Source organism: Solanum verrucosum, unplaced genomic scaffold (genome assembly GCF_900185275.1).
Source record: "Solanum verrucosum unplaced genomic scaffold, falcon-dt-bn FXZP01000179.1, whole genome shotgun sequence".
Classification (NCBI taxonomy): Eukaryota; Viridiplantae; Streptophyta; class Magnoliopsida; order Solanales; family Solanaceae; genus Solanum; species Solanum verrucosum.
In genome coordinates, this window is record NW_026020339.1 from 39,789 (window position 1) to 63,029 (window position 23,241).

The window sequence follows — 23,241 nt, forward strand, 5'->3', positions numbered from 1 at the left end:
CAAATAGACACATTAAAAAAAAGATTAATAAACCAAGAATCAAAATCTATAACGAAAACAGAATTTCAATGACAAAAGATTAGTAAAAATAGAAAAAAATTCCATCAAGAAGATTTATATTATGTTTCAAGGGAAACAGGCTGTTGTAGAGGAATTTAACAATCAAGATATAAAGGTTTCAGGAGAAAGAACCATGTTGTCTGTGTAGCAGGGGAAACAAGCAAGTTATTATTGTTTTCTTCCAATTCTTAATCCTTGTAGGAGCCAAACAATCTCAAATTGATCCTTGAGAGTGCCACAAGTCTGAAACATCTACAAATTGCATTACAGTGATTGCATCAAATTTAAGGGAACTATATATTGAAGGCTGACACCGTAGACTATGCACAGCAAGAAAATGACAACCCGAATGAGGCCAACTCTAAGGATGTTGATTAAAAGCCACCAAGATAAATGCAGATCAAGAACATTTAGTTGAATGAAGTTTTACCTATTACATATGAAGATAAGAAAAATATACAATCAGATGAGGTAACCACTGGTCAAAGTCACAGTAACAACAGGCTTATCACATCAGATGTAGACGAAGAAAACATACTGAGGAATAAAGGCCAGAAACAAAGAGGAAAAACAGCCCCTGCCTATACTGCTAGAAAAAGGTGAAAAACATAAGATGCAATCTGATGAGTGATTTTTCTATCACAAAACATTTATGTTAAGGAGTATCATTATGTATATTTGTGCAGAAAAAAGAGATGTTCGCACACAGAGGAAAACTCTATGTGCAGTGATCTTTAAATTGTCTCTCACTAATGCAGGGAACATAAAGAAACTACTGAGAACAATTCCAATCACTGGCTCTATAAAGGTGAACGAACAGCCACCGACTCTTCATCCATGAATTAATCATCCAACACTTCGAAGATTCAAAAAATTGAAGCGATGGCGATAACTATTTCAAAAGAAGAGTTGGAATAGGCAAGGAAAATTATCTCGATGAACCTTAGGTGGATTAATTGAAGTAGAAAGGAATGGAAGGGCAGGTAGAGTCCTTACTAGAGGAGCAGTATTAAATCGAACTAATAAGAAAATCCAACAACGACTGTGAGATACTCATTGAACAAGCAGATGGTTGTTCTAAATCTCAAAATGAATTGAATGGAAAAGAGGATAGTCGACCTGAACACAACCAGGTCCAAACAGTGAATGGTCTGCAAGGCTCAGGAAATCACAATGAAGAACATATGGGAACTAATAAGCACTCAAATCACTTGGCACCATTAGTTTCTTCAAATTCAAATCACTTGCACAGGTTGTACATATTGCACAGGTAAATCAAATTCAAATCACTTGCACAGATTAGACAGGTAAATCAAATTCAAATCACTTGTGACAACTCAGGTAAATCAACAACGTTTGAATGAATATAAGAATGCTATAGAGTTTGCACAGACTGCATCAACACAAGAAGTAGGGATACCATTACATCTAGGACATGGAGAACCATTATTAGTATCCTAAGAGTTCAGCCTTACACTTACTTGGTCAGCAAAAAAATCAGTGGTCATTCAGTAGATACAAGTGATGTCATATGTAGGTAATGCGATAGTACTTTTCATTCTTGATCCGTCCACATTTTCAGTTAACATATTGAACCTGTAAAAAGAGCCAAAGGTGGAAAAATTATAAGGAAACTTTCTATCCAGTGAACTGAAGAACAAAATAAAAGTAGTCTTTCAGATAATTACTAGTGAATTGAAGGATAGAATCAAAGTAATCAAGAATATGAGTTTTTAACAATATGAATTATCAATAATCAAAAGGAGAAATCAATCCCATGATCCCCACCGCAAAACAAGAATCATGTGCAACAATGTAGTATTAAGAGAAATCATGTCTATTAGTTCGAATACAAATTCCTATATCTTCTCTCTGAACACTGTTTTAACTCATTACATATGGGTGCCTCTGGTCAAGAGTAGCTCACTTTTTGTTTCTTTAGGAGCAGTCATTTCTCTTAGGGCTGATCCCCTTATTTTTGGGATCATATCACACTACAAACTTGAATATACTTCAAAAAAATTGACCAGCTAATCTCAGAGAAGAAGAGTAATTCAAACAAGTGTAGTGTAACTCGAACAAATCAAATAGAGAGAAAAAAAAATTAGCTCCCAAAAGAGGAAGCTTACCAGAAAGTTTAACAAACAGAAAACAGCTAGTGATTCAGTTTTACAACAACAGAAAAAAAAATGGTGCAACTATTAGAACGTATCTTCTTGAAAAATCTTGAGTTTTCCAAGTTTTGAAACCGAAATGAAACTATCGTTGTTTCTACCTACTATGTACATCATATGCAAGAGGTAATTTGCATCAGTTCTATTGCTTTCTTCATCTTTCATCAGCTCGAGTTAATTTCATCGTCAAAATATGACAGATTCTTTAGGAACACACTATACACTATATATGCTATAAGAAGTTAGAGAAGGAAAAAACACTCACAGAAGAGGATACATAGCTGATATACAAGTACACATAAATCAGAGAACCAACTAGAAAAAATTGAAAGAATGCTTTAAACAACTATTAGAATGTATCTTCTTCAAAGTTATCAAATTTTCCAAGTTTCAGACCCAAACGAAACTATCAGTCTTTCAATCTTCTATGTGCAGCACCACAGGAGGTCATTTTGCATCAGTTCTATTGTGTTTTACATATTTCATCAGTTTCAGACCCAAACGAAACTAATCTTTGTTTCATTTATTCATTTGTAACATTCTGCAATCACTTGTCTCACTTGCTCTGTTAACATTCTGCAATCACTTGTCTCATTTGTAACATTCTGCAACTACAAGAGAGAGTTATGTTCACTTGTAATTCATACAGATTTGTCAACTTGAACAGAACTCTCTCTATATTATCTCTCAATATTGTTTTAACTCATTGAGTTGTTAGTGCTTTTTTTTCAAGTTTAGTTCATTATTCTTAATCTTTAGGAACACTTACTTCATTAAGGACTAATCAATCCCCTTCATTTTTGGGATCATATCACACTACAAATCTAAATCTTCTTTAACAAAACAATCAGCATCTAGTCTTAGAGAACAATAACTCAAACAAGACGAGTTACAACTCGAACAAAACAAATAGAAAATTGACTTTACATAAAAAATCAAATCAACTCGTAGAAGTGGAGGCATACCTGAGATCCGAGTGAATAGAAGATATATATTCAGTGGAGATCACTGCTAGGCAGTTCTCTGTTCTGAGAAAACACAGATGAAACACTGATCGATGAGACCTAGCCTGCGTTTGCTGCTAGGAAGACATGTGCTTTCTCTGTTTTGAGAAAACACAGATTATTAGATGAGAGATATACTAAGATCGTTGTAAGGGAAGATGGTTGTTAGCTTGGGAAGATCCGCTGCTAGGGTTGTTTGGTTTCACGATATTTTTTGGGAAATAAACTGAAGTGTCTTTTCTTTGTTTTCTTTTCCTTAGAGAATTTTAATGAATAATGAATTTTTAGGCGGCCAATTTTGGTGAACATATGAAGTTCCCGCTTTCAATATATTTCACAAGACCCCTTAATTTTTAATTTGGGACCAGTTACTACTTTTTCTAGAGACCAGATTTAGAACCTTCACAATAACATATGGAATTAAAGACCGAAATAAAAGCTCGTCCCAATATGTGTACTTTCAGAGACGGAATTATTAACTCGTCCCTAAATATTGGTCTTAAATAAAGCTTTTTCTTGTAGTGTTGCTAATAACTTGCCGAGACAGACCTCGGCATATACAACTAGCAACTTATGCATATCATCAAAAGTACTAGATACAAGCTAGCTCTGGATAGAGATGGAGGTCACCAAAACATCAGCTGAAGTCACAAGCGAATCTAACGTGGATGTCCTCTTCCCTGAGAACCTGATCCTGCATTTACAAAGAAATGTAGTGCCCCATATTCAGGACGTCAGTACATATAAAACATGTACTGGCAGGAAGAGCAAACAGAATAAGAGAACGATAGATAGGAAAGCTCATATTAATCATTTATTAAATAAAGAGAACTAAGAGTATATTAGGAGTAAACATAAGATATACAACAGTACCCTACGCACTGAGTTAATTGACTCACAATATAATATCTAAAGCAATGATCAAAATATCATGATACCCATAGTTTTCCCAGGTGGAGTACTTTAAATATTTTTATTGCAAATGTTCACGTGATGGCCGATCAAGGCAACTCACATTAACTATACGCCATGAGTTTCCTAAAAGTTCATCTCTATGTTTTTATGCATAAGCTATAATCGCAGTCTGGTACGAGGTGCACCCATCGTGGGCTCACTATGAGGGTCTACCCGATGCCATATGTGCCATGTATTGGCTCAAGTAAGGGGGAACTAGTATATGAGATTTCCGACCGACTCCAAATACAAATGATGCCACAAGGGTGGTACGCCACAATATTTAGGCTCACTATAGTGGGTTGGTCTCAATCTTGTGCACAGAAACACATTGCCCGAATGTGTCAAGTAGAAACTATGAATACCCGCCCCTCGCTATATTTTATCGAATAATGTTATAAGATCTATAACATAGTATTAATCCTAATGGTCGTTCAACTAATCAAGTAACTAACCAACATGAAGGTTTTACTTTCGTTTTTTAAGTGAACTAATTTGACCTTTATATAAGAATCACGTGACATGGATGATACCTCAAAGGCGAAAGGAGTTTAGCTTCACATACCTTGTTGCTTCTTAGGCTAATAGTAGTTCCCGGAGACCCAATCGATAGAACCAAGTCAATCTGGACTTAACACTAGGGAGATTTTCACAATTTTTGTTGTCGAATAGTTGAACTCTTAATTCCTTTGGGTTTAGCAAGAATCGGATTTTCTCAACCAAAATTTCCCAAATATCTCATGCTTCCAGTGGTCTAGAGTAGCAGATAGTTAATTTCCTTCCTCCGAAGAAAGTTCGTCAGGTTCCATATATTTCTTTCTTTAGGAGGTTGCCTCTTTGATTTTTTTTTATTATTATTAACCTTATCAAACCAGCCTTTTTAACATTATAAGGGCTGAAGTACTAATTAAATATATCAATATTTATCCTATTATCCAATAAAAGTTAGTTGCTGAAATTAATTGCTAGGACCCACTGTTCATTGCTTCACATAAGTGACTCAAATGTATTTAAATTTGCTTTCTTCAAAGAACCAAATAAATCCCACCAAATAGAGAGCAATTAATTTACCCATGTCTATATCTATAATTACCTTTCTTTATGAAAATAAAATGCCAAGAAACCATTCAATATAGCTGCTGCGTTTTGACTTATAAAATAGCCAATTAAACCTTAATTGGGAATTATCTTTTCCTTTTTGATGAGATGCTACCGTAAGGATAAGAAATGCTCACTTGACATTTCTTTTAGTTGGCATCAGACAAATATATGTATATATATATACATATCCATTTTAACCACTTTAAAGAAAGCAACAGATCTTATGTAAATTCAACCAGTTCTTCATTTGACTTGGTAGCGAGTAACACTTCATTATCCTTTGCAAATACTATTTGTAATACTTCCGTCGTAATTTTGTAAATACAAAAATTTTATAGTACACTCAACATCCTTAATATGGTATATAGAGCTCCATATAACCCTTTATGGCTTAAGGATTAGATATTTACTTAGTAGTAAACTTACTTCAGATTCCGAGATGCTACAGGTGAAAACTAAAATACATTGATATGGTGACTTAATCTAAAACCTAAACTCTAAGAAATCTAAAACTTAAAAAACCCTAAACCCTATCAAACCTAAAATCCTAAGAAAAAATAAAGACTAACAATTAAAAAAACCTTAAAAACCGTTAAGAAAAATCCTAAGCCTAAAAACCCTAGAAAAACCCTAAACCTAAAAATCCTAAAAATGAGATGTACCCTAGAACCTAAGAAACTCTAAATCCTAAAAAAACTTAAGCTTTAACCCTAAGAAACCCTAACAAGTATTATACCCTAAACCCTAAAAAATCATAAACTCTAAAAAAAACCTACACCCTTAACCCTTCGAAACACTAATAAAATCCTACACCCAAAACCCAAAATTTTAAGAAATCCTACACCCTAAACCATAAAAAATCCCTACACCCTAAACCTTAAAAAAGCCCTACATCTTAAACCCTAATAAATCCAATACCCTAAACCCTAAAAAATGTTACACCTTAAAGCCTAAGAAACACTACACCCTAAACCCTAAGCATATAACACCTCGTAACCTGAAGAGGAAAACTTAGAAAATTGTCAAAAGTTCCAGGTATCACCCACGAGAGACAACCACGCCTCGTGGTTGGACCCACACCCCATAGGTGAGCCTCGAGGATAGGGCACCAAGGACACTGTCTAGGACAGTGAACCACGGCTATGACCCACGCCCCGTGGATGGGTACACGACTCGTGGCTAGGGGTCCGTAGATGGATCAAATTATCTGTTAATACCACACCCGACTAGGAAGGACCGTAGGTCTATCCATGGTCCGTCGTTGGGGATCTCATGGGTGGGCCTTTTGGGATGGTTAAGTAGATGGCTTAAGGGTCTTTTCCACTTTTATTTAAATTGAAGTGGTGTAATTTTTACTAAGTCTAAAACACCAATATAAGTATTTTTAACCCCCAAAATCCCCCATTAATTTCATTTTCTCTAAACCCAAAAGAAAACCAAAAACTCCTCTTAAAAACATTATCTCTCTAAAAGTTTGAATAAGAAGGAAGAAATTGGAGTTGGGTAAAGATCAAGTCTCCCAATCTTCAAGATTTTGAGGGTATTTTGACTAAGTTATGATGGATTTTAATCCATGGGATCCTTCCTCCCATGGAGTCTCCTAGAATTCCACAATTTGAAGAAGAATTTCCCCAATTTTAATTAGGGTTTTCTTCAATGTTGTGTGTTATGATGAATGTTGATCCAATTGAGTGCATTGTTATTGTTTATGATTGAATTGGTAGACTTGCATGTATTTAGGATTAAATGACATGTACCCATTCCTACCCTATGATTTATATGTGGAATTGATATAGTTGGGTTTGATGCCATGAGAGGGAAACTATATGGGTTAGATATCTTGTTATGGGATTGGTGAAGTATGATTAGAATTGTTTGAGATTAAAGCATATATGATGAATATAATGTTAATTGCTTGAGAGTAAAGCATGGATGATTATCATGAGATATAGTGCTTTGATAGTAAAAGCCTAGACTATGAATTATTGATTGTTGATGTTGTAGTACGGAAGTGATACTTCCTATAATAAATTGATAAGCATGATTGAATGATTGTGAAAGGTCTACTCACATGAACGATTCTAGGTAGAAAAGATTGCTCACCTAAAATGAATCTAGATTAAATTGCTTAATGAATGAGGAGACTACTAGAAATTACCCTTGACCTCCATATGCAAGGAGATGAGGTGATGCTCATACTCCTTAGAATTGAACAAGAGGTGTGTCCCCACGTTCTTACTCTGTTGAAATGATGTGTAGGCGAGTACCCATGCTCCTTATAAAATGATATCAAGGCGAGTACCCATGTCATATGATGAGATTGTGGAGGAGAGTACCCACAATCTAAAAGTAAGTAAGGTAAGAGGCAATTACCTATTGGACTTTATCAACTAGGCATAGAGGTGAATCCCCATATCTTTAATTGTAAGTATGAATAATATGATTATGTTATGAAGTTGATTTTCTTGGAGTGTTGCTAGATATGCCTTCTATGATGTAAGCTTGACTAGAGGCGGATGACCTATGTCTTGGCTAAGGATAAGTGAGGTTACTTAAGGAAGTATTCCTCTTTCATTATGATGCTTATTATGACTTGATTATGTTTATGCCTTATGCCTTATGTTGACTAATGCTTATGATTATGTTGTTTATGCTAGCCATCATATTTAGTACTTGATTTTACTAACTCATACTCTTGCCTACATTCTAATCAAATGTAGGGTCCGACGACATTGATTCTCACACTCATGGCTAGCTTCGTTGTTGATCAAGGAAGTTAAGTTTTGGTGAGTGCTCATTCTTTTAGAGGATGTTATCACCACTTTATTTTATGCTTTTCTTTTATGACTTAAAATATTGTATGGGTTGCGTCCCAAGATTTCTATTCTCTTATGTTACATGCTTTTAGACAATTATGCTATACTTCTACTCGTTTTATAAAAGACTTTAATTGTGTTGGAAAGTTTTAAATCCCCTCTCTTCTATTACTTTATGTAATGATATTCTAAGTGTCTTGTATGAGGCCTCTCGGGGTCTTATACGCCTTGTCACATCTAGGGGGTACCCAAAATTCTAAACCTTAACCCTAAGACCCTAAACCCTAAACACTAAGAAACACTAAAAATCCCTAAACCTAAAACCCTAAACCCTAAATCCTAAATCCTAAACCCTAAGAGAGGTAAAACCCTAAGAAATCATAAACCCAAGAAATTCTAAACCCTGAACCCCAAAATACCCTAAAAACCATTTAAAACCCTCAACCCAAAAGACCCTAAAACCGCTTAAAAACCCATTAAAAGCTTTCAAAAACCCTAAACATAAAAAAACCTAATAAAACCTTAAACCTAAATCCTAAACACTAGACCGTAAAAAAACCCTAAACCCTAAATTTTAAACCCCATGAAACTTAAGAAACAGTAAGAAACCCTAAACCCTAAGAATCCCTAAACCCTTAAAAACCTAATAAAACCTTAAACCTAAAATACTGTAAAAACCCTTAGACCCTAAAAAATAATAAACCTACAACCTTAACACTAAGCCCTAAATCCTAAGAAACCCATAACCCTAAACATTAACAAACCCTAAACCTAAGAAATACTAAAAAAACCTTTAAGTTTCCTAAACCTAAAAAAACCTTCAGAAATCCTCAACCCTAAGAATCTCAAAGACCTAATCTCAAAGAAACCCTAAACCCTAAAATTTCCTTAAAACATAAAACAAAACCCTAAATGTAAGAAACCCTAAAAACCATAAACCTAAAAATCCTATTGACCTTGAGACCTAAACCCTAGAACCTAAAAAATCTTAAACCTAAAACCTTAAACCATACGTTAAATCCTAAGAAACACTAAGAAACCCTAAACCCCCTAAGAATACACTTAACCCTGAGAAAACCCTAAGTCCTAAGCCCTTAGAAACCCTAAACCCTAAATATTAAGTAATTCTAAACCCTAAACCTAAAGAAACCCTAAAACCTACAAAAACCCTCAGAAATCCTACACATAAAAAACCCATAAAAACCCCTTAAAACCCTAAAAAATATTTTAAAACCCTAAACCTAAAAAACATTGTCTTGAACCCTAAAACCCCCTAAAACATTAACCTTAAACCCTAAATCATAAAAAACACTAAACCCTAGACCCTAAGAAGCCCTAAAAAAAGGCTATACCTAAAACCATAAACCCTAAACCCTAAGAAACCATACGAAACCCTAGACCCTAAGAAAACTGAAACCCTTAGAAACCCTACGCCCTACAAAGCATACAATCTTTAAAAATTCTAAACCTAAAAGACAATAAAGAAAACACTTAAAACCCTAAAGAAAACTTTTAAAAATCCTAAACCTAAAAATCCCAAAAAAAAACTTAAATAATTAACCCTAAACCCTAAATTATATATATATTCCACGATAGCCTAAGAAACCTTAACGCTAATAAATCCACAACCCTAAATTTAAAAACCTAAACCTATAAAAACCCTTAAAAAAATCCAAGCCCTAAAAACTATAAAAAAAATAATACTAAACCTAAAATCCTAAACCCTAAACCCTAAGAAACCATAAACCTTAAAAAACCCTAAACCCTAACAAACCAAAAATTCTAAGAAACCATAAACACTAAAATTTTTTAAAAAACTATAAAACCCTTAAAAAATCATAAACCTAAAAACCCTATAAAAACCCGAATTAGAAACGAGGCAATAAGCAGCTTTTGGGAAAAACTACAAGTGTGACTCATGAGGGTCAACTATGCCAAGTGGTTGGTGGGTGTCGTGGATAGGGCACCATGAAAACTGTCAAGGAAAGTGACCCATGACTCGTGGATGAGTATATGGGCCGTGGTCCAAGGGTCCGTAGGTCGGGCGAAATTCTCTAACAGAGAACCACGGTGTGAGGGATGGACCGTGGGTCCATCCACGGTCCGTAGGTAGAGGTTCTGTGGGTGACAACTGACAGTTAAGATGAGGGGTAGTTGTGTCTTTTCTGGTTTTAATTTAATTGAAGTGGTGTCATTTTGACAAAGTCTAAGACACCTCTATAAGTGATTTTAACCAAAAAATCTCCCAATTAAGTCATTCTCTCAAAATCCCAAAAAAATTCCCAAAACTCCTCTCAAATATTCTCTCTAGAAGTTGGAAGAAGCAGAAGGAGATTGAAGCTAGATCAAGATCAAGTCTCAAATTTTCAAGCTTGTGAGAACTTTGTAATTAAGGTATTATGGCTTTTCATCCATGGGATCCTTCCTCCCATGGAGTCCCCTAAAATTCCATAATTTGATGTAGAATTTCCCCAATTTAGTTAGGGTTTCTTACTTTATTGTGCGTTATGATGAATGTTGATCCAATTGAGTTGATTATATTTTTTTATGATTGAATTGATAGAATTGCATGTATTTATGATGAAATTACATGTACCCATCCCTATCATATTATTTTAGGGTTGAATTGATACAATGGGTTTGATATCATGTGCGGGAAACTCTATGGGTTAGATATCTCCTTATAGGATTGATTATTTATGATTAGAATTTATTTATATTGAAGCATATATGATGAATATTAGGTTAATTTGTTGAGAGTAAAGCATAGGAGATAATCATGAGATTTAGTGCATTGAGAGTAACGCCTAGACTATGCATTGTTGATTGCAAATGCTATGATGTGGAAGGGATAGTTCCTATAATGAATTGATAAGCATGATTGTATGAATGTGAAAAGTTTACTAACATGAATTATTCTAGGTTGAAATGATTGCTCACTTAAAATGAATCGAGATTAAAATGCTTAAATAATTATGAGGCTAGAGGAGATTACCCTTGACCACTATATGAAAGGATGTGAGGCAATTCCCTTACTCCTTAGACTTGAACAAGAGGTGAGTCCCCATGTTCTTATTATGATGAATGGACATGGAAGCAAATACCCATGATCCTTATGAAATAATGTGGAGGCGAGTACCTGCATTATATGATGAAATGATGTTGAGGTTATTGCCTGCTTTATATGATGAGGTTGTTGAGGCGAGTACCCCTAATCTAAAAGTAAGTAAGGTAAGAGAAGAATACACATTAGCCTTTATAAGCTAGGAATAGAGGCGAATACCCATGTCTTTAAAAGTAAGTATGACTAATGTAGTTATGCTATGATAATGCTTTGTTTGGAGTGTTGCTAGATATGCCTTCCATGATGTGAGCTTGACTAGAGGCAGATGATCTAGGTCTTGGATAAGGATAAGTGAGGTTACTTAAGGAAGTATTCCTCTTTCATTATGATATTTTATATGTATTGATTATGATTATGCCTTATGTCTTATGTTGACTAACCCTTATGTGTATGTTGTTTATGGTTGCCATCATATTTAGTACTTGATTATACTAACGCATACACTTGCCTACATTCTTATCAAATGTAGGGTCACGCGTTCACGATTCACAAACGTGTGGCTAGGTTCCTAGAGGAATGTGAAGTGAAGCTTTGGTGAGTCCTCATTGTATTAGAGGATTGGATCACCCTATCTCATTATGTCTTTCTTTTATTTTTAATACTATTGTATGGGCTGCGTCCCAATATTCCCATTTTCTTATGGTTAGATGGTTTGAGATGATGTCATGTTAGACTTCCACTTGCTTTTCTAAAATACTTTGATTGTATTAAAAAGTTTTAAATTCATGCACCTTTTCTATTACTTTATGTTATGATATCTAAGTAGCTTTTATGAGGCCTCTCGGGGCCTTCTACGCCTTGTTACATATGGGTGTTACCCTAGGTCGTGACAAACTTGTTAATTAGAGCACAAACTTTAGAATGGTTCTAGGATATCTCAAACCACGTCTAGTAGAGTCTTGTTCATAAATGTGAAGAGCGTCACATTTATGAATATAAGGCTATTAGATATTTAGGAAATTCCACTTCTTCACATCTTTAAGTTGTGCTATGGATTTTTACCCTATAAATCTTTCTCCTAATATCCATGCCCGATGGTTTTCAAGAAATTACTACTAGAAGGGCTAACACTAGAAGGTTGGACGAAAGCAATATTGAGCAAGAGGTTCCTCCTCAAGCTCCGATTCACCCATTGAATGAGAATGTGACGAATGCGAAGTTTAGGTCGTCATTCCAAGTGTTGTCTCAAGCCATTACAGCAGAAGCTAACAAAGAGGTGATAGCCCCTGTGAACCCACGTGTAGGTCTGGCAGCGGCAAGAGAGCGAGATTTCACAAGAATGAACCCGCCCAAATTTTATGGCTCCAAACTTGAGGAAGACCCTCAAGAGTTTATTGACAAGGTTTATAAGGTGCTTGCTATCATTGATGTGACTTCGGTAGAGAAAGCAGAACTAGCTGCTAACCAACTCAAAGGGGTTGCTCAGATCTGGTTTAATAAGTGGAAAGAGGCAAGGCGGGGGGAAGCGGGTCTCATAGAATTGGAAAGGTTCAAAAGTGCTTATTTTGACAAATTCTTCTCTCTTGAGTTGAGAGAGACCAAGGTACCTGATTTCATCAACCTTAGAGAAGGAAATATGAGTGTAAGGGAATACGCTTTGAGGTTCACTCAACTATCCAAGTATGCTCCTTCCATTGCGGGGATCGTAGGGCCACGATGTGTAAGTTTGTATTGGGAGTATTCGACATGGTAGTCAAAAAGTGCCATAATGCTATACTTGTTCTTGACATGGATATCTCTCGCCTTATGGTGCATGCCCAACAAATTCAGGAAGAAAATCTCAAGGAAAGATCTAGGGAGGCAAAAAGGGCTATAGTGGATGATGTCAAATTTGCACATTCTAAGTTAGGTGGATGGGGTTGTTCTAGATTTTGACAAAGGTACTCTAGGCAAGGTTCTACAAAATGCTTCTTTGTAGCCCAGAAATGAAATAGTGTCTAACCCTAAACCCCAAGGAGATGGTGGTAAATCTTTGATGCGTACTTGTGCAAAATGTGGGAGAAACCATGAAGGGAAGTGTCTAGTGGGATATAATGCTTGTTTCGGGTGTGGTAAAATGGATCATAAAATAATGGATTGTCCTTTGGTTGCCAAGAATGATTGAGATGGTCGTCGTAGGGCTCAACCCTACCCTTCATCCGATGCGAGTGGTTCGAGTGAAAATGCTCTTAAGAAAAACTGTTTCTATGCTCTCCAAACTAGAGGTGACCAAGAGAGCTCCCTGGATGTTGTGACTAGAATGCTAAAAGTCTTCCATAGAGAAGTATATGCTTTACTTGATCCGGGTGCTACTTTGTCATTTGGAACTCCTTTTGTAGCTATGAGGTTTGATATCCTTCCCGATATATTGTTAGAACATTTTTCTATCTCTACCCCTGTTGGTGGTTCTGTGGTGGCTAAAAGGGTTTATAGAATATTTCATTTTTCCTTGTCCCAGAGAGTTACTTTTGTTGATTTGATAGAACTTGACATGATAGATTTCAATGTCATCTTGGGTATGTATTTGTTGAATTCTTGCTATGCCTATATTGATTGTAGGACTAGAGTTGTCAAATTTCAGTTTTCAAATGAACCTATTCTTGAGTGGAAGGGGGGAAATTCTATGCCTAGTTGTCAATTTATTTCTTACCTAAAATCTAGGAAAATGATTTCGAAAGGTTGTGTCTACAATATTTTGAGGGTGAAGGATGTGGAGTTCGAAACTCCTATTCTTGAGTCGGTCGCTATTGTAAAAGAGTTTCTGAAAGTTTTTCCGATGATTTACCCAGTGTTCCTCCCTAAAGGGAAATAGACTTTTGGATTGACCTTCTCCCTGATACCCACCTATCTCTATTCCTCCATATAGAATGCCTTCGATGGAAATTAAGGAGTTGAAGGAAGAGTTAAAGGATATATTGGATAAGGGTTTCATCTGATCGAGTATATCTACATGGGGTGCTCCGGTGTTGTTTGTTAAGAAGAAAGATGGTTCACTCCATACGTGTATTGATGCCCCAATTTAACAAAGTGACCATCAAGAACAAGTATCCTCTCCCAAGAATAGATTACTTATTTGATCAACTTCAAGGGGAAAGTAATTTCTCCAAAATTGATCTTCGTTCGGGTTATCACCAATTGAGGGTGAAGGAGGAAGATATTCTGAAAACAACTTTTAGAACCCGATATGGTCATTATGAGTTCTTGGTCATGTCTTTTGGTTTGATTAATGCCCCAGTGTCAGCTATGGACTTGATAAATAGGGTGTTTATACGATACCTTGATATGTTCGTGATTGTTTTTATCGATGATATTTTGATCTATTCAAGAAGTGAGAATGATCATATTGATCATTTGAGAATTGTATTGTAAATCCTCAAGGACCAACAACTCTATGCAAAGTTTAATAAATGTGAATTTCGGTTAAGGTTCGTAGTTTTCCTTAGCCATATAGTTTTGAGCAACGGTATTGAGATAGATCAAAAGAAGATGGATGCGGTCAAGAGTTGGCCTAGACCTCTATCACCGATAGATATTAGAAGATTCTTCAGTTTGGCCGGTTATTATAGAAGGTTTGTTGATGGGTTTTCCTCCATTGCTTCTCCTTTGACCGATTGACTCAAAAGAAAGCCAAGTTCCTATGGTCGGAAGCTTGTGAGAAAAGTTTCCAAGAGTTGAAAGATAGACCTACTTTCGCTCTGGTGTTGACATTACTCGAAGGTACCAATGGCTTTGTGGTATATTGTTACGCCTCTAGAGTGGGTTTGGGATGTGTGCTTATGAAAAATTGTAAGGTAATTGCCTATGTTTCAAGGCAACTAAAAGTTCATGAGAAGAACTATCCTACCCATGATCTTGAATTAGCGACAATTGTATTTGCCTTAACGATTTGGAGGCATTATTTGTTTGGAGTCCATGTTAATGTGTTTATCGATCACAAGAATTTACAATATGTACTTATCCAAAAATATCTACATCTTTGCAGAAGGAGGTGGCTTGAGTTATTGAAAGATTATGATATGAGTGTTCTCTATCATCCCGACAAAGAAGATATGGTGGTGGATGCCCTTAGTCGGTTGTCCATGGATAGTGTTGCACATGTTGATGATGAGAGAAAAGACTTGGTCCGAGATGTTCATAGGTTGGCCCGGTTGGGAGTTCAATTGTGGATTCCACCAAGGGTGGTATTATGGTCCATAATGGTTCCTAATCATCTTTTTGTGGATGATGTGAAAGCAAAACAATGTCTAGATCCGACATTAGTTGAATTGAAAGAGACGGTACAAAAGAAGTCCTAGAGGCTTTCTCCCAAGGGGGAGGTTGTGTCCTAAGGTACCAATGTCGTTTATCTGTTCTGAATGTTGATGACTTAAGGGAACATATTTTATCGGAAGCCCATAGTTCTTGGTATTCTATTCAATTGGGAGCCACCAAGATGTATCATGATTTGCGGGAGATCTATTTGTGGAATAAGATGAACAAGGATATTGCGGGATTCGTGGTTATGTGTCCTAACTGCCAACAAGTGAAGGTTGAGCATCAAAGACCATGAGTTTTATCCAAAGATATTATCATTCCCATTTGGAAGTGGGAAGATTTGAATATGGACTTCATAGTAGGGTTACCACGGACTCGACACCATATGATTCTATTTGGGTTATAGTTGACAGAATGTAAAAGTCGGTCCATTTTATTAACGTCAAAGTTTCCTATACATCAGAAGATTATGCTAAGTTGTACTTGAGGGAGATGGTAAGATCTCATGGAGTGACTTTGTCTATTATCTCCGATAGAGGTACTCAGTTTGCTTCACAGTTTTGGAAGTCGTTCCAAAAGGGTCTTGGCACTAAAGTTAAGCTTAGCTCAACTTTTCACCCCCAAACCGATGGGCAAGCAGAAAGAACAATCCAAACATTGGAAGATATGTTAAGGGCTTGCATGATTGATTTAAAGGGAAATTGGGATGACAATTTTCTCTTGATAGAATTTGCCTATAATAATATCTATCATTCAAGTATTGGTATGGCTCCATTTGAGGCTCTTTATGGTAGGAGGTGTAGATCCCCTATCAGATTGTTTGAGATAGGTGAGGTTGCTGTAACGACCCGAGAGCACCCCCTAGTCGTTACCGGCGTATTCGACCTCTTGGAGGTCTTATACAAGCCCTTAGTATTCGTCATAGCATTTATAATAGAAAAATAGTGGAAAATTTAAAACTTTTTCATAATATAACACCAGACATAAAAGTCACCTCATTAAGCCTTTAATACAAAAATCAAAATACTACGTCTCAAGGTAGCCATCTTAAAACATGACTACAACACAAGAGGGTAACAACCCTTACAATACAAAAGAAACTACTATCTAGTACATAGAACTTAAGGAAACTCTTTAACATAAAGGTCCTTGAATCTTTAAGGACACACCCGAACTTGGGAATAGTAAGCCAAGCTCATCACTTCTAGGAAAGACCCTTTAGCCACCACCACCTACACTTGATGTAAAAAGATGAAGAAGAATGGTGTTAGTACAAGAATGCACTAAGTATGATTACCATGCAAAACATGCTCTTAAAAGGACATTTAGTTGGAAACCATGCATCATGCCTTTTTACAGAAACTTCAAGAACATTTAGTACATTAGGCACAATATAAACCACATACATCACCATACACATGGAAACCATTCATAATAGCACATAGAGCCACTTATAAAATTTTAGGCACATTCAATGCATACAATACATTACCTTCCTCTTTACCTTAACTCCTTTCCTCAAGCAACCCTTAGGGAATACTTGGTGCAATGTATCGCCTTAAGGTTACCAAAGGTGAACTTACATATAGCCTTCATCAATCCAACCACATAGATTAATTGAGTCATAAACACACCCTAAGTCATAGTCTTCACATAAAAACCATCACCTAAGACAATCCCCAAGTCACACTAGTGCAATGTGCAAGTCGCATCCCATAATACTACTCATACCAAGTGTTCTTACGAAGCCACCATAGACTAGGCACATCATATTCAACAAGTCATAACATCTTCATTTAGATATAAGACCAACATACTTCATAACATCATATAAGGAATCATTCCTATACTACATCATTGGTCATAACCCATTTAGTTCATATCATAGGTAAACCACCCTCACAACCCCTTCACAAGCTCACTTGTGCAATGTACACATGGAGTCCCATACCCCCACATATACTAAGCAAACCCATTAAGAAGACATAAGTGTAATTCATATGCATAAACATACTTCATGTCTTGACATAAGTAATGTCAACCTTAACATGCATTCACATTAACTTACATAGACCATAATCTTCATTACATAAAGAGCCTAATCATAACCTCCCTTAGAGTCCACTTGCATAAGTAGGGTCCATAGTCCTACCTACAATAAGTAACTCTTCGAGAAATCATGACTAGAGTTCATATTCTTATCTTAGTTCATTTCTTAACTTTCGGGAGACATTGCCATAATCGACATAGACCATGTGAGCTACATGGAATCTGGTGTTTTACTCCCACACCGAAAAGAGAGGGTACTACTTGCCAAAATAGGACCTACATACATAATAGCCATCTAGTGGATCCATTAAACTAATACCTACGGGGGTACGTAGTTATGGAACAAAGAGATTGCTACTAGAAAACCTTGACTTACGAAGCGCGGAGGTTCCCATCTCATGAGACAACATCTATGTTGGGAAGCCGAACTTGCTAAACGTGAAGGTTTTCCTCTGGGAAGCCGAACTTGCTAAACGTGAAACCCCCACTTTCATTTTTCATGTTTACTATGTGCTAAGCTCCAACTCCCTTTTTAAACATCTTTAAGTCTTTATTTAACATTAGTTCATAAAATAGGCTTTAGGGACTTAATCCCTCATACCATATAGCTCAAATGTTTCTAAGATGAGAATGACCTTTCATCATAGAACCTACATTGTGTGAGAATGATCTTCCAGATAATCATACCATATTCATAACATAGTCTAGTTTAGAGTACAATTGAGGAAATCTTTCAAGAGACTCACTCTCACTAGATTATCATAAACCTTATTCATTAATTCATGTGTGTTTGTACATATGTGAGAAAGCCTTTCACATAAACACCTTTATACAACACATATTCATACCTTGCTAATCATACACTTTGCACGCATAATAAGATGTAAGGGTGCATATAAGAGTTAACCTTTCAATACACACCATAACACATCATATTCATAGCTATACATGTAGAGTGTGTGTGCATATTGGTCCTCATAGTGACATAATAGCAACAACATTGACATTGAGTGCACTTCCCTTCAAGGGATCACCACACATTCACAATGTCCCCAAATCATGAGCAATTCACATATAAAGCGTTTACGGATTCTAAACCACACAACCACACTTCATCGTAGGAGACAAAGATACATTCAACATTGAGTAGGTACTCCTAACATGCATATGATCACATATTCATATAGGGTCCATAAAGGTGGGGGGGGGGGGGGTCATTCCACAATAGTGGTTAACATAATCAATCATGTAGACCACACCTTATCCCTAACATTATTATTCACTTTATACTCATCATCTTCAACATACTTTAAACATCATGCTAGGAGTGAAGATTTCATACAAAACCTTCATAGCACAACTTCATAAACATATGCATCATAATCATCAATTCACTTCACATCTATTGCCTTCAAGGCCATGATCTCAACATGTATAGATAGATAAGAAGTGAACACCTCCACCAAAAGTGGATCAAACCACACAACATCAATTCTTATACTATAGACGAGAAGTTAGGTCAACTTACCAATTCTCCAAGCCATGATCACCATGGATCAATGCTCAACAATTCATAATCAATTGACATAGATAGTAATAGGAATCTACAATATAATTCAATAACATAAACACAATCTAAGTACAATTATATAAACAAAAGGATCAACCCATAACTTTGTCCATAAGGCCATAATTCTCAACTCATCAATATACCAACAATTCAACATGAATAAGTATAGATAATCATAGGAAACATCACTACAATCTAATCTAAACATAATTTCACCAATAGAGATCATATTCACAAAGACCCACATCATAGGCCAATTTTCAAGAATTTGGGGATCATGGGTTCTTCAAGAATTCCTTTCAAAATTGCTTTAAAAACATTAATTCCACCGTAATTCATCAATAGAATGATTTAGAAAATCGTTTGACAAGGAACCCATGTTTAGATTGAAAATTGAGAATTTTGGTCTTGAATCACTTTAGAAAATCTTTAATAAAACTCCTTGAATGAGAGGTTATTCAAGAATCAAGAGTTACCATACCTTAATTATTGAAGACCCATGAAATTGAAGAAGAAATCAGTTGAAAACCCATCTTCTAGCTTGAGCTTCATCAAGGTCTTCAATGGAGTTTTTGAGAGAATCTATTTTGAGCGGGAAGGGTCAATTTGAAGAATGGGGTCTAATTTTAGGTTTTGGGGTTTTAACCAACTTAAAATACCCTGAAATAGGTAGAATAACCGTTTATAATAATTCTCCAAAGTAGCCAAACTACCCCTCACTTAGTTGGACCTTTTAAACAAGTCAAACTTGAGTTTTATTTTCACAGATTTCATCGGGAAACAAGTTTGCGATGCGGAGGTGTTCCCACAAATTTTCTAGAAATTAAATTCAAGACAGTAGAGTCTGCGACACAGACCAAACTTTTGGCCCTTGGTGGAGCTAGTCCGCGACGCGGACATGCTTCCTCCAAGCACAACTTCAAGCTGCCTTGGCAGTTTGCATGGCCAAGGTTGGGGTCCTCCTCGGGGATCCTCAGGGTGGCCCCCGGGGAGTCGTATAGGAACATTTTGACCCTAAAAACATTAATTAAGACACTAGAGTCACCTCCACTGATTTTAGATTCCAAACAACACCTAAAAACATGAACAACATACTAGAACACACCAACACGTAAAAGACTAGTTTCAGAACGTCTTGGTCATCCCTTCACGTTGGACTTCCGAACTCTTTAAAACTGACTTAAAAGGCTATTCTTCATTATTTTGACAAGTTATTGATGCATAAAACCCATGTGAGGCTCTACTTTATCCTACTTTATTTTAAGGGTCGTTACAATATCCCCACTTAGGAATATTCATCATCGAATGACACTTAAAACACTTCTGAGGACTCAATGACCCAACTAGTAGCTCACAATACACAACATACAACATCAATATAAGGGAACACATCAAGGAGGAACATCAACTCCACATAAAAGGCTCAAAACAACTTTGTGCAATTCAAGAAAGTAGCAACACCTCTACCAACTCCTTATGCATCAAATTTATTATTTTCCATTTCATTGGAGGAACTTCCTTCTCCAATTCATCACTATGCTTAAAACTCTTTACTTCCCATAAGTATAGGAGGAACTACCTTCTCCATATTCAATGAGCATCAACATATATACTAAGCAATCAACAAGACATTTCTTTAACAAGACAACATCAAGCATGCTCATTACAGCTCTCATGAAGTCAACATCAGACAACATCTATGAGTGCAATTTCAACCATGAGAAATAAAGTTCGTGAAAACTCAAAATACAACTTAAGCATGAATTTTCACAAAAATATGCACATACAAGGAAATCATATCATAATCATCATTCTCATTTCAAACACCAAAGAAACACAACATGCAACTATCTAATTAAAGCACGTTATGCAACTTTATCATAAGAAATCATTTAAGCATGCACTTCAAATCAACTCATGCACTCCCAGCAAGTTGAAATTTTATTCACCGACTCATAATGCATTAACCACATAGGCCTTTCTCATGTTCATAGGAGGAACTACCTTCTCCTAAGCATGACATGATATTTACCCCTTTTATATCATCATAGGGTCCATTATGCAATGACTTTCAAGTGCACACATAGATATGATCAACATATCCGCTCATGAGGCTATTAAGCAATTCATACTAGTTGCACCCCAACATGAGGATTATAGATCATCTACTAGTCGTATCATTTAATCATCATACTATCAAGAACATACATGGCATTACCATGTTTAGTTAAGTTCAAGGAGGGACTACCTTCTCCTAGTCACAACATACACACATGGCATTATAAAACTCATAAGCAAGCATTACACAAAGGTCAATTCTTTTAAGGAGAAATTCCAACTTCTAACCTAAGAGCATGCTCATACTCTCTTCCTCATGAAGTCAAGAGTGCATTCACTATATAAAGTTGCATATTTACATGAGAAACATGAATTTTATTACTAAAATTCCATTTTTGTGTAGTAAGAATCTTTCAAAACATGCATAACATAGTGTCTTCTAGGACATGCATAACATACGGAGATCATGCAACACATAATCATATGCAAGACTCCAAACATGAACAAGCAACTAGGAACTCTTCGGTCTCAAGCTTGAATAAGAATAGAAGGAAAAGATAAGGATACCAACAACCTTACTACTCACTCATCATCCCCCACTTAGGGTAAACCCATCTAAGAACACATTAAAGTAAACAAGAGAACTATCACTTACCAATTAAGCTTAATGTCCCCCTCTTGGGATCAAGTTATGCAAACTCCTTCAATCATTACCTCTTTCATCTCTAAGGCAGGAACCGTTCTGCACTAAGTCTTCATTATACTCCCTTAGATGAGGATTTCAAGAATCCAAACAAAATGAGTATCTATACCACTCTGGTTCATATCTATCACCCAAAGTGGTTCTCAACATGGAGAACTCAAGGAAGATCAATGTAGAACTATTAAGGGCACTCAAAACCTTACCATCTAGGGACATTATCCTCCACTTGGGGTGAGCTTAACCAACTCTTTATCACATCATACCCTTATCATCACCTTTGGTGTAACTTTCCTCTCAACTATGCCTAGGTATTATGTAAACACCCTCTTTGAATGACCATAGTTAAGATCAACCTTACAATACAACTATCCTCTTTAGAGTTGGTCAACATCTATTCTCTTGTCCTTCCCATGAACTAAGGGGTACATGCAACTCTCCAAGTTAACCTTAGAGCAAAACACTATACCAACTCATGGAACAAGGCCCCTTTTTTCCGCTCTTAGGGCAAGCCTACACAAGAACTCTGATTCACACAAGGACAACCATGAAGCATCACTCATAAGCAAAGGCAACTTTCAACTCACACTAGTTACCACATTTCTTCAAAACTCCTCAAATCTTCACCATGACTTTCTACTATCATTACCCATCACCATAAGGCCACTCATTATGCTGAAAAGGATTTCATTCTTACCATAACAACTCTTACCATATGAGAAGTACACCACCATACAACATTATCAATGTAATGCTCCAAACCTCATAGGTCACACATAGCCATGATTGGCATCACAATACAATTTCCAAATCTACCTTTATATATATATCTATATAGACACCACATCATAATTAGCATTAAAACTCACTATTTCTTCCCTAGATCCTTGCAACATCACCCCTTCCAAGTAATCACATCTAGAAGACCACCGGACAAGGGAAAATAAGAGAGAGAGATCATATGGAGTTAAGCTCTGCGGCACGACACAATAAAGTAATGAAGAAAGTGAACCTTCTATCGTCCTACAGGCTCTCGCTCATAGATGTGTCGCGACTCACACCGATTAACAAGACTCTATTAGACATGGCTAATGAGACATTGAATCCTAAGACCATTTTCATTACCTTATGCTTTGATACCAAGTTTGTAATGACCCGAGAGCACCCCTTTGTTGTTACCGGCGTATTCGACCTCTCGGAGGTCTTATACAAGCCCTTAGCATTCGTCATAGCATTTATCATAGAAAAATAGCAGAAAATTTTAAACTTTTACATAATATAACACCAGACATAAAAGTCATCTCATTAAACCTTTAATACAAAAATCGAAATACTACGTCTCAAGGTAGCCATATTAAAACATGACTACAACACAAGAGGGACACAACACTTACAATA

At 36.2% G+C, this 23,241-nt stretch overlaps 1 protein-coding gene across 1 annotated transcript in view; it reads right to left on the minus strand.

Annotated features, from left to right (window-relative positions):
* Positions 1-274: 274 nt before the first annotated feature.
* LOC125836948 (protein JINGUBANG-like) overlaps positions 275-23,241 on the minus strand; it is a 272,926-nt gene continuing 249,959 nt past the window's right edge. Inside the window, exon 3 of the mRNA XM_049516091.1 lies at positions 275-312. Coding sequence (XP_049372048.1) covers positions 275-312 — 38 coding nt within the window. The remainder of the gene's footprint in view (positions 313-23,241) is intronic.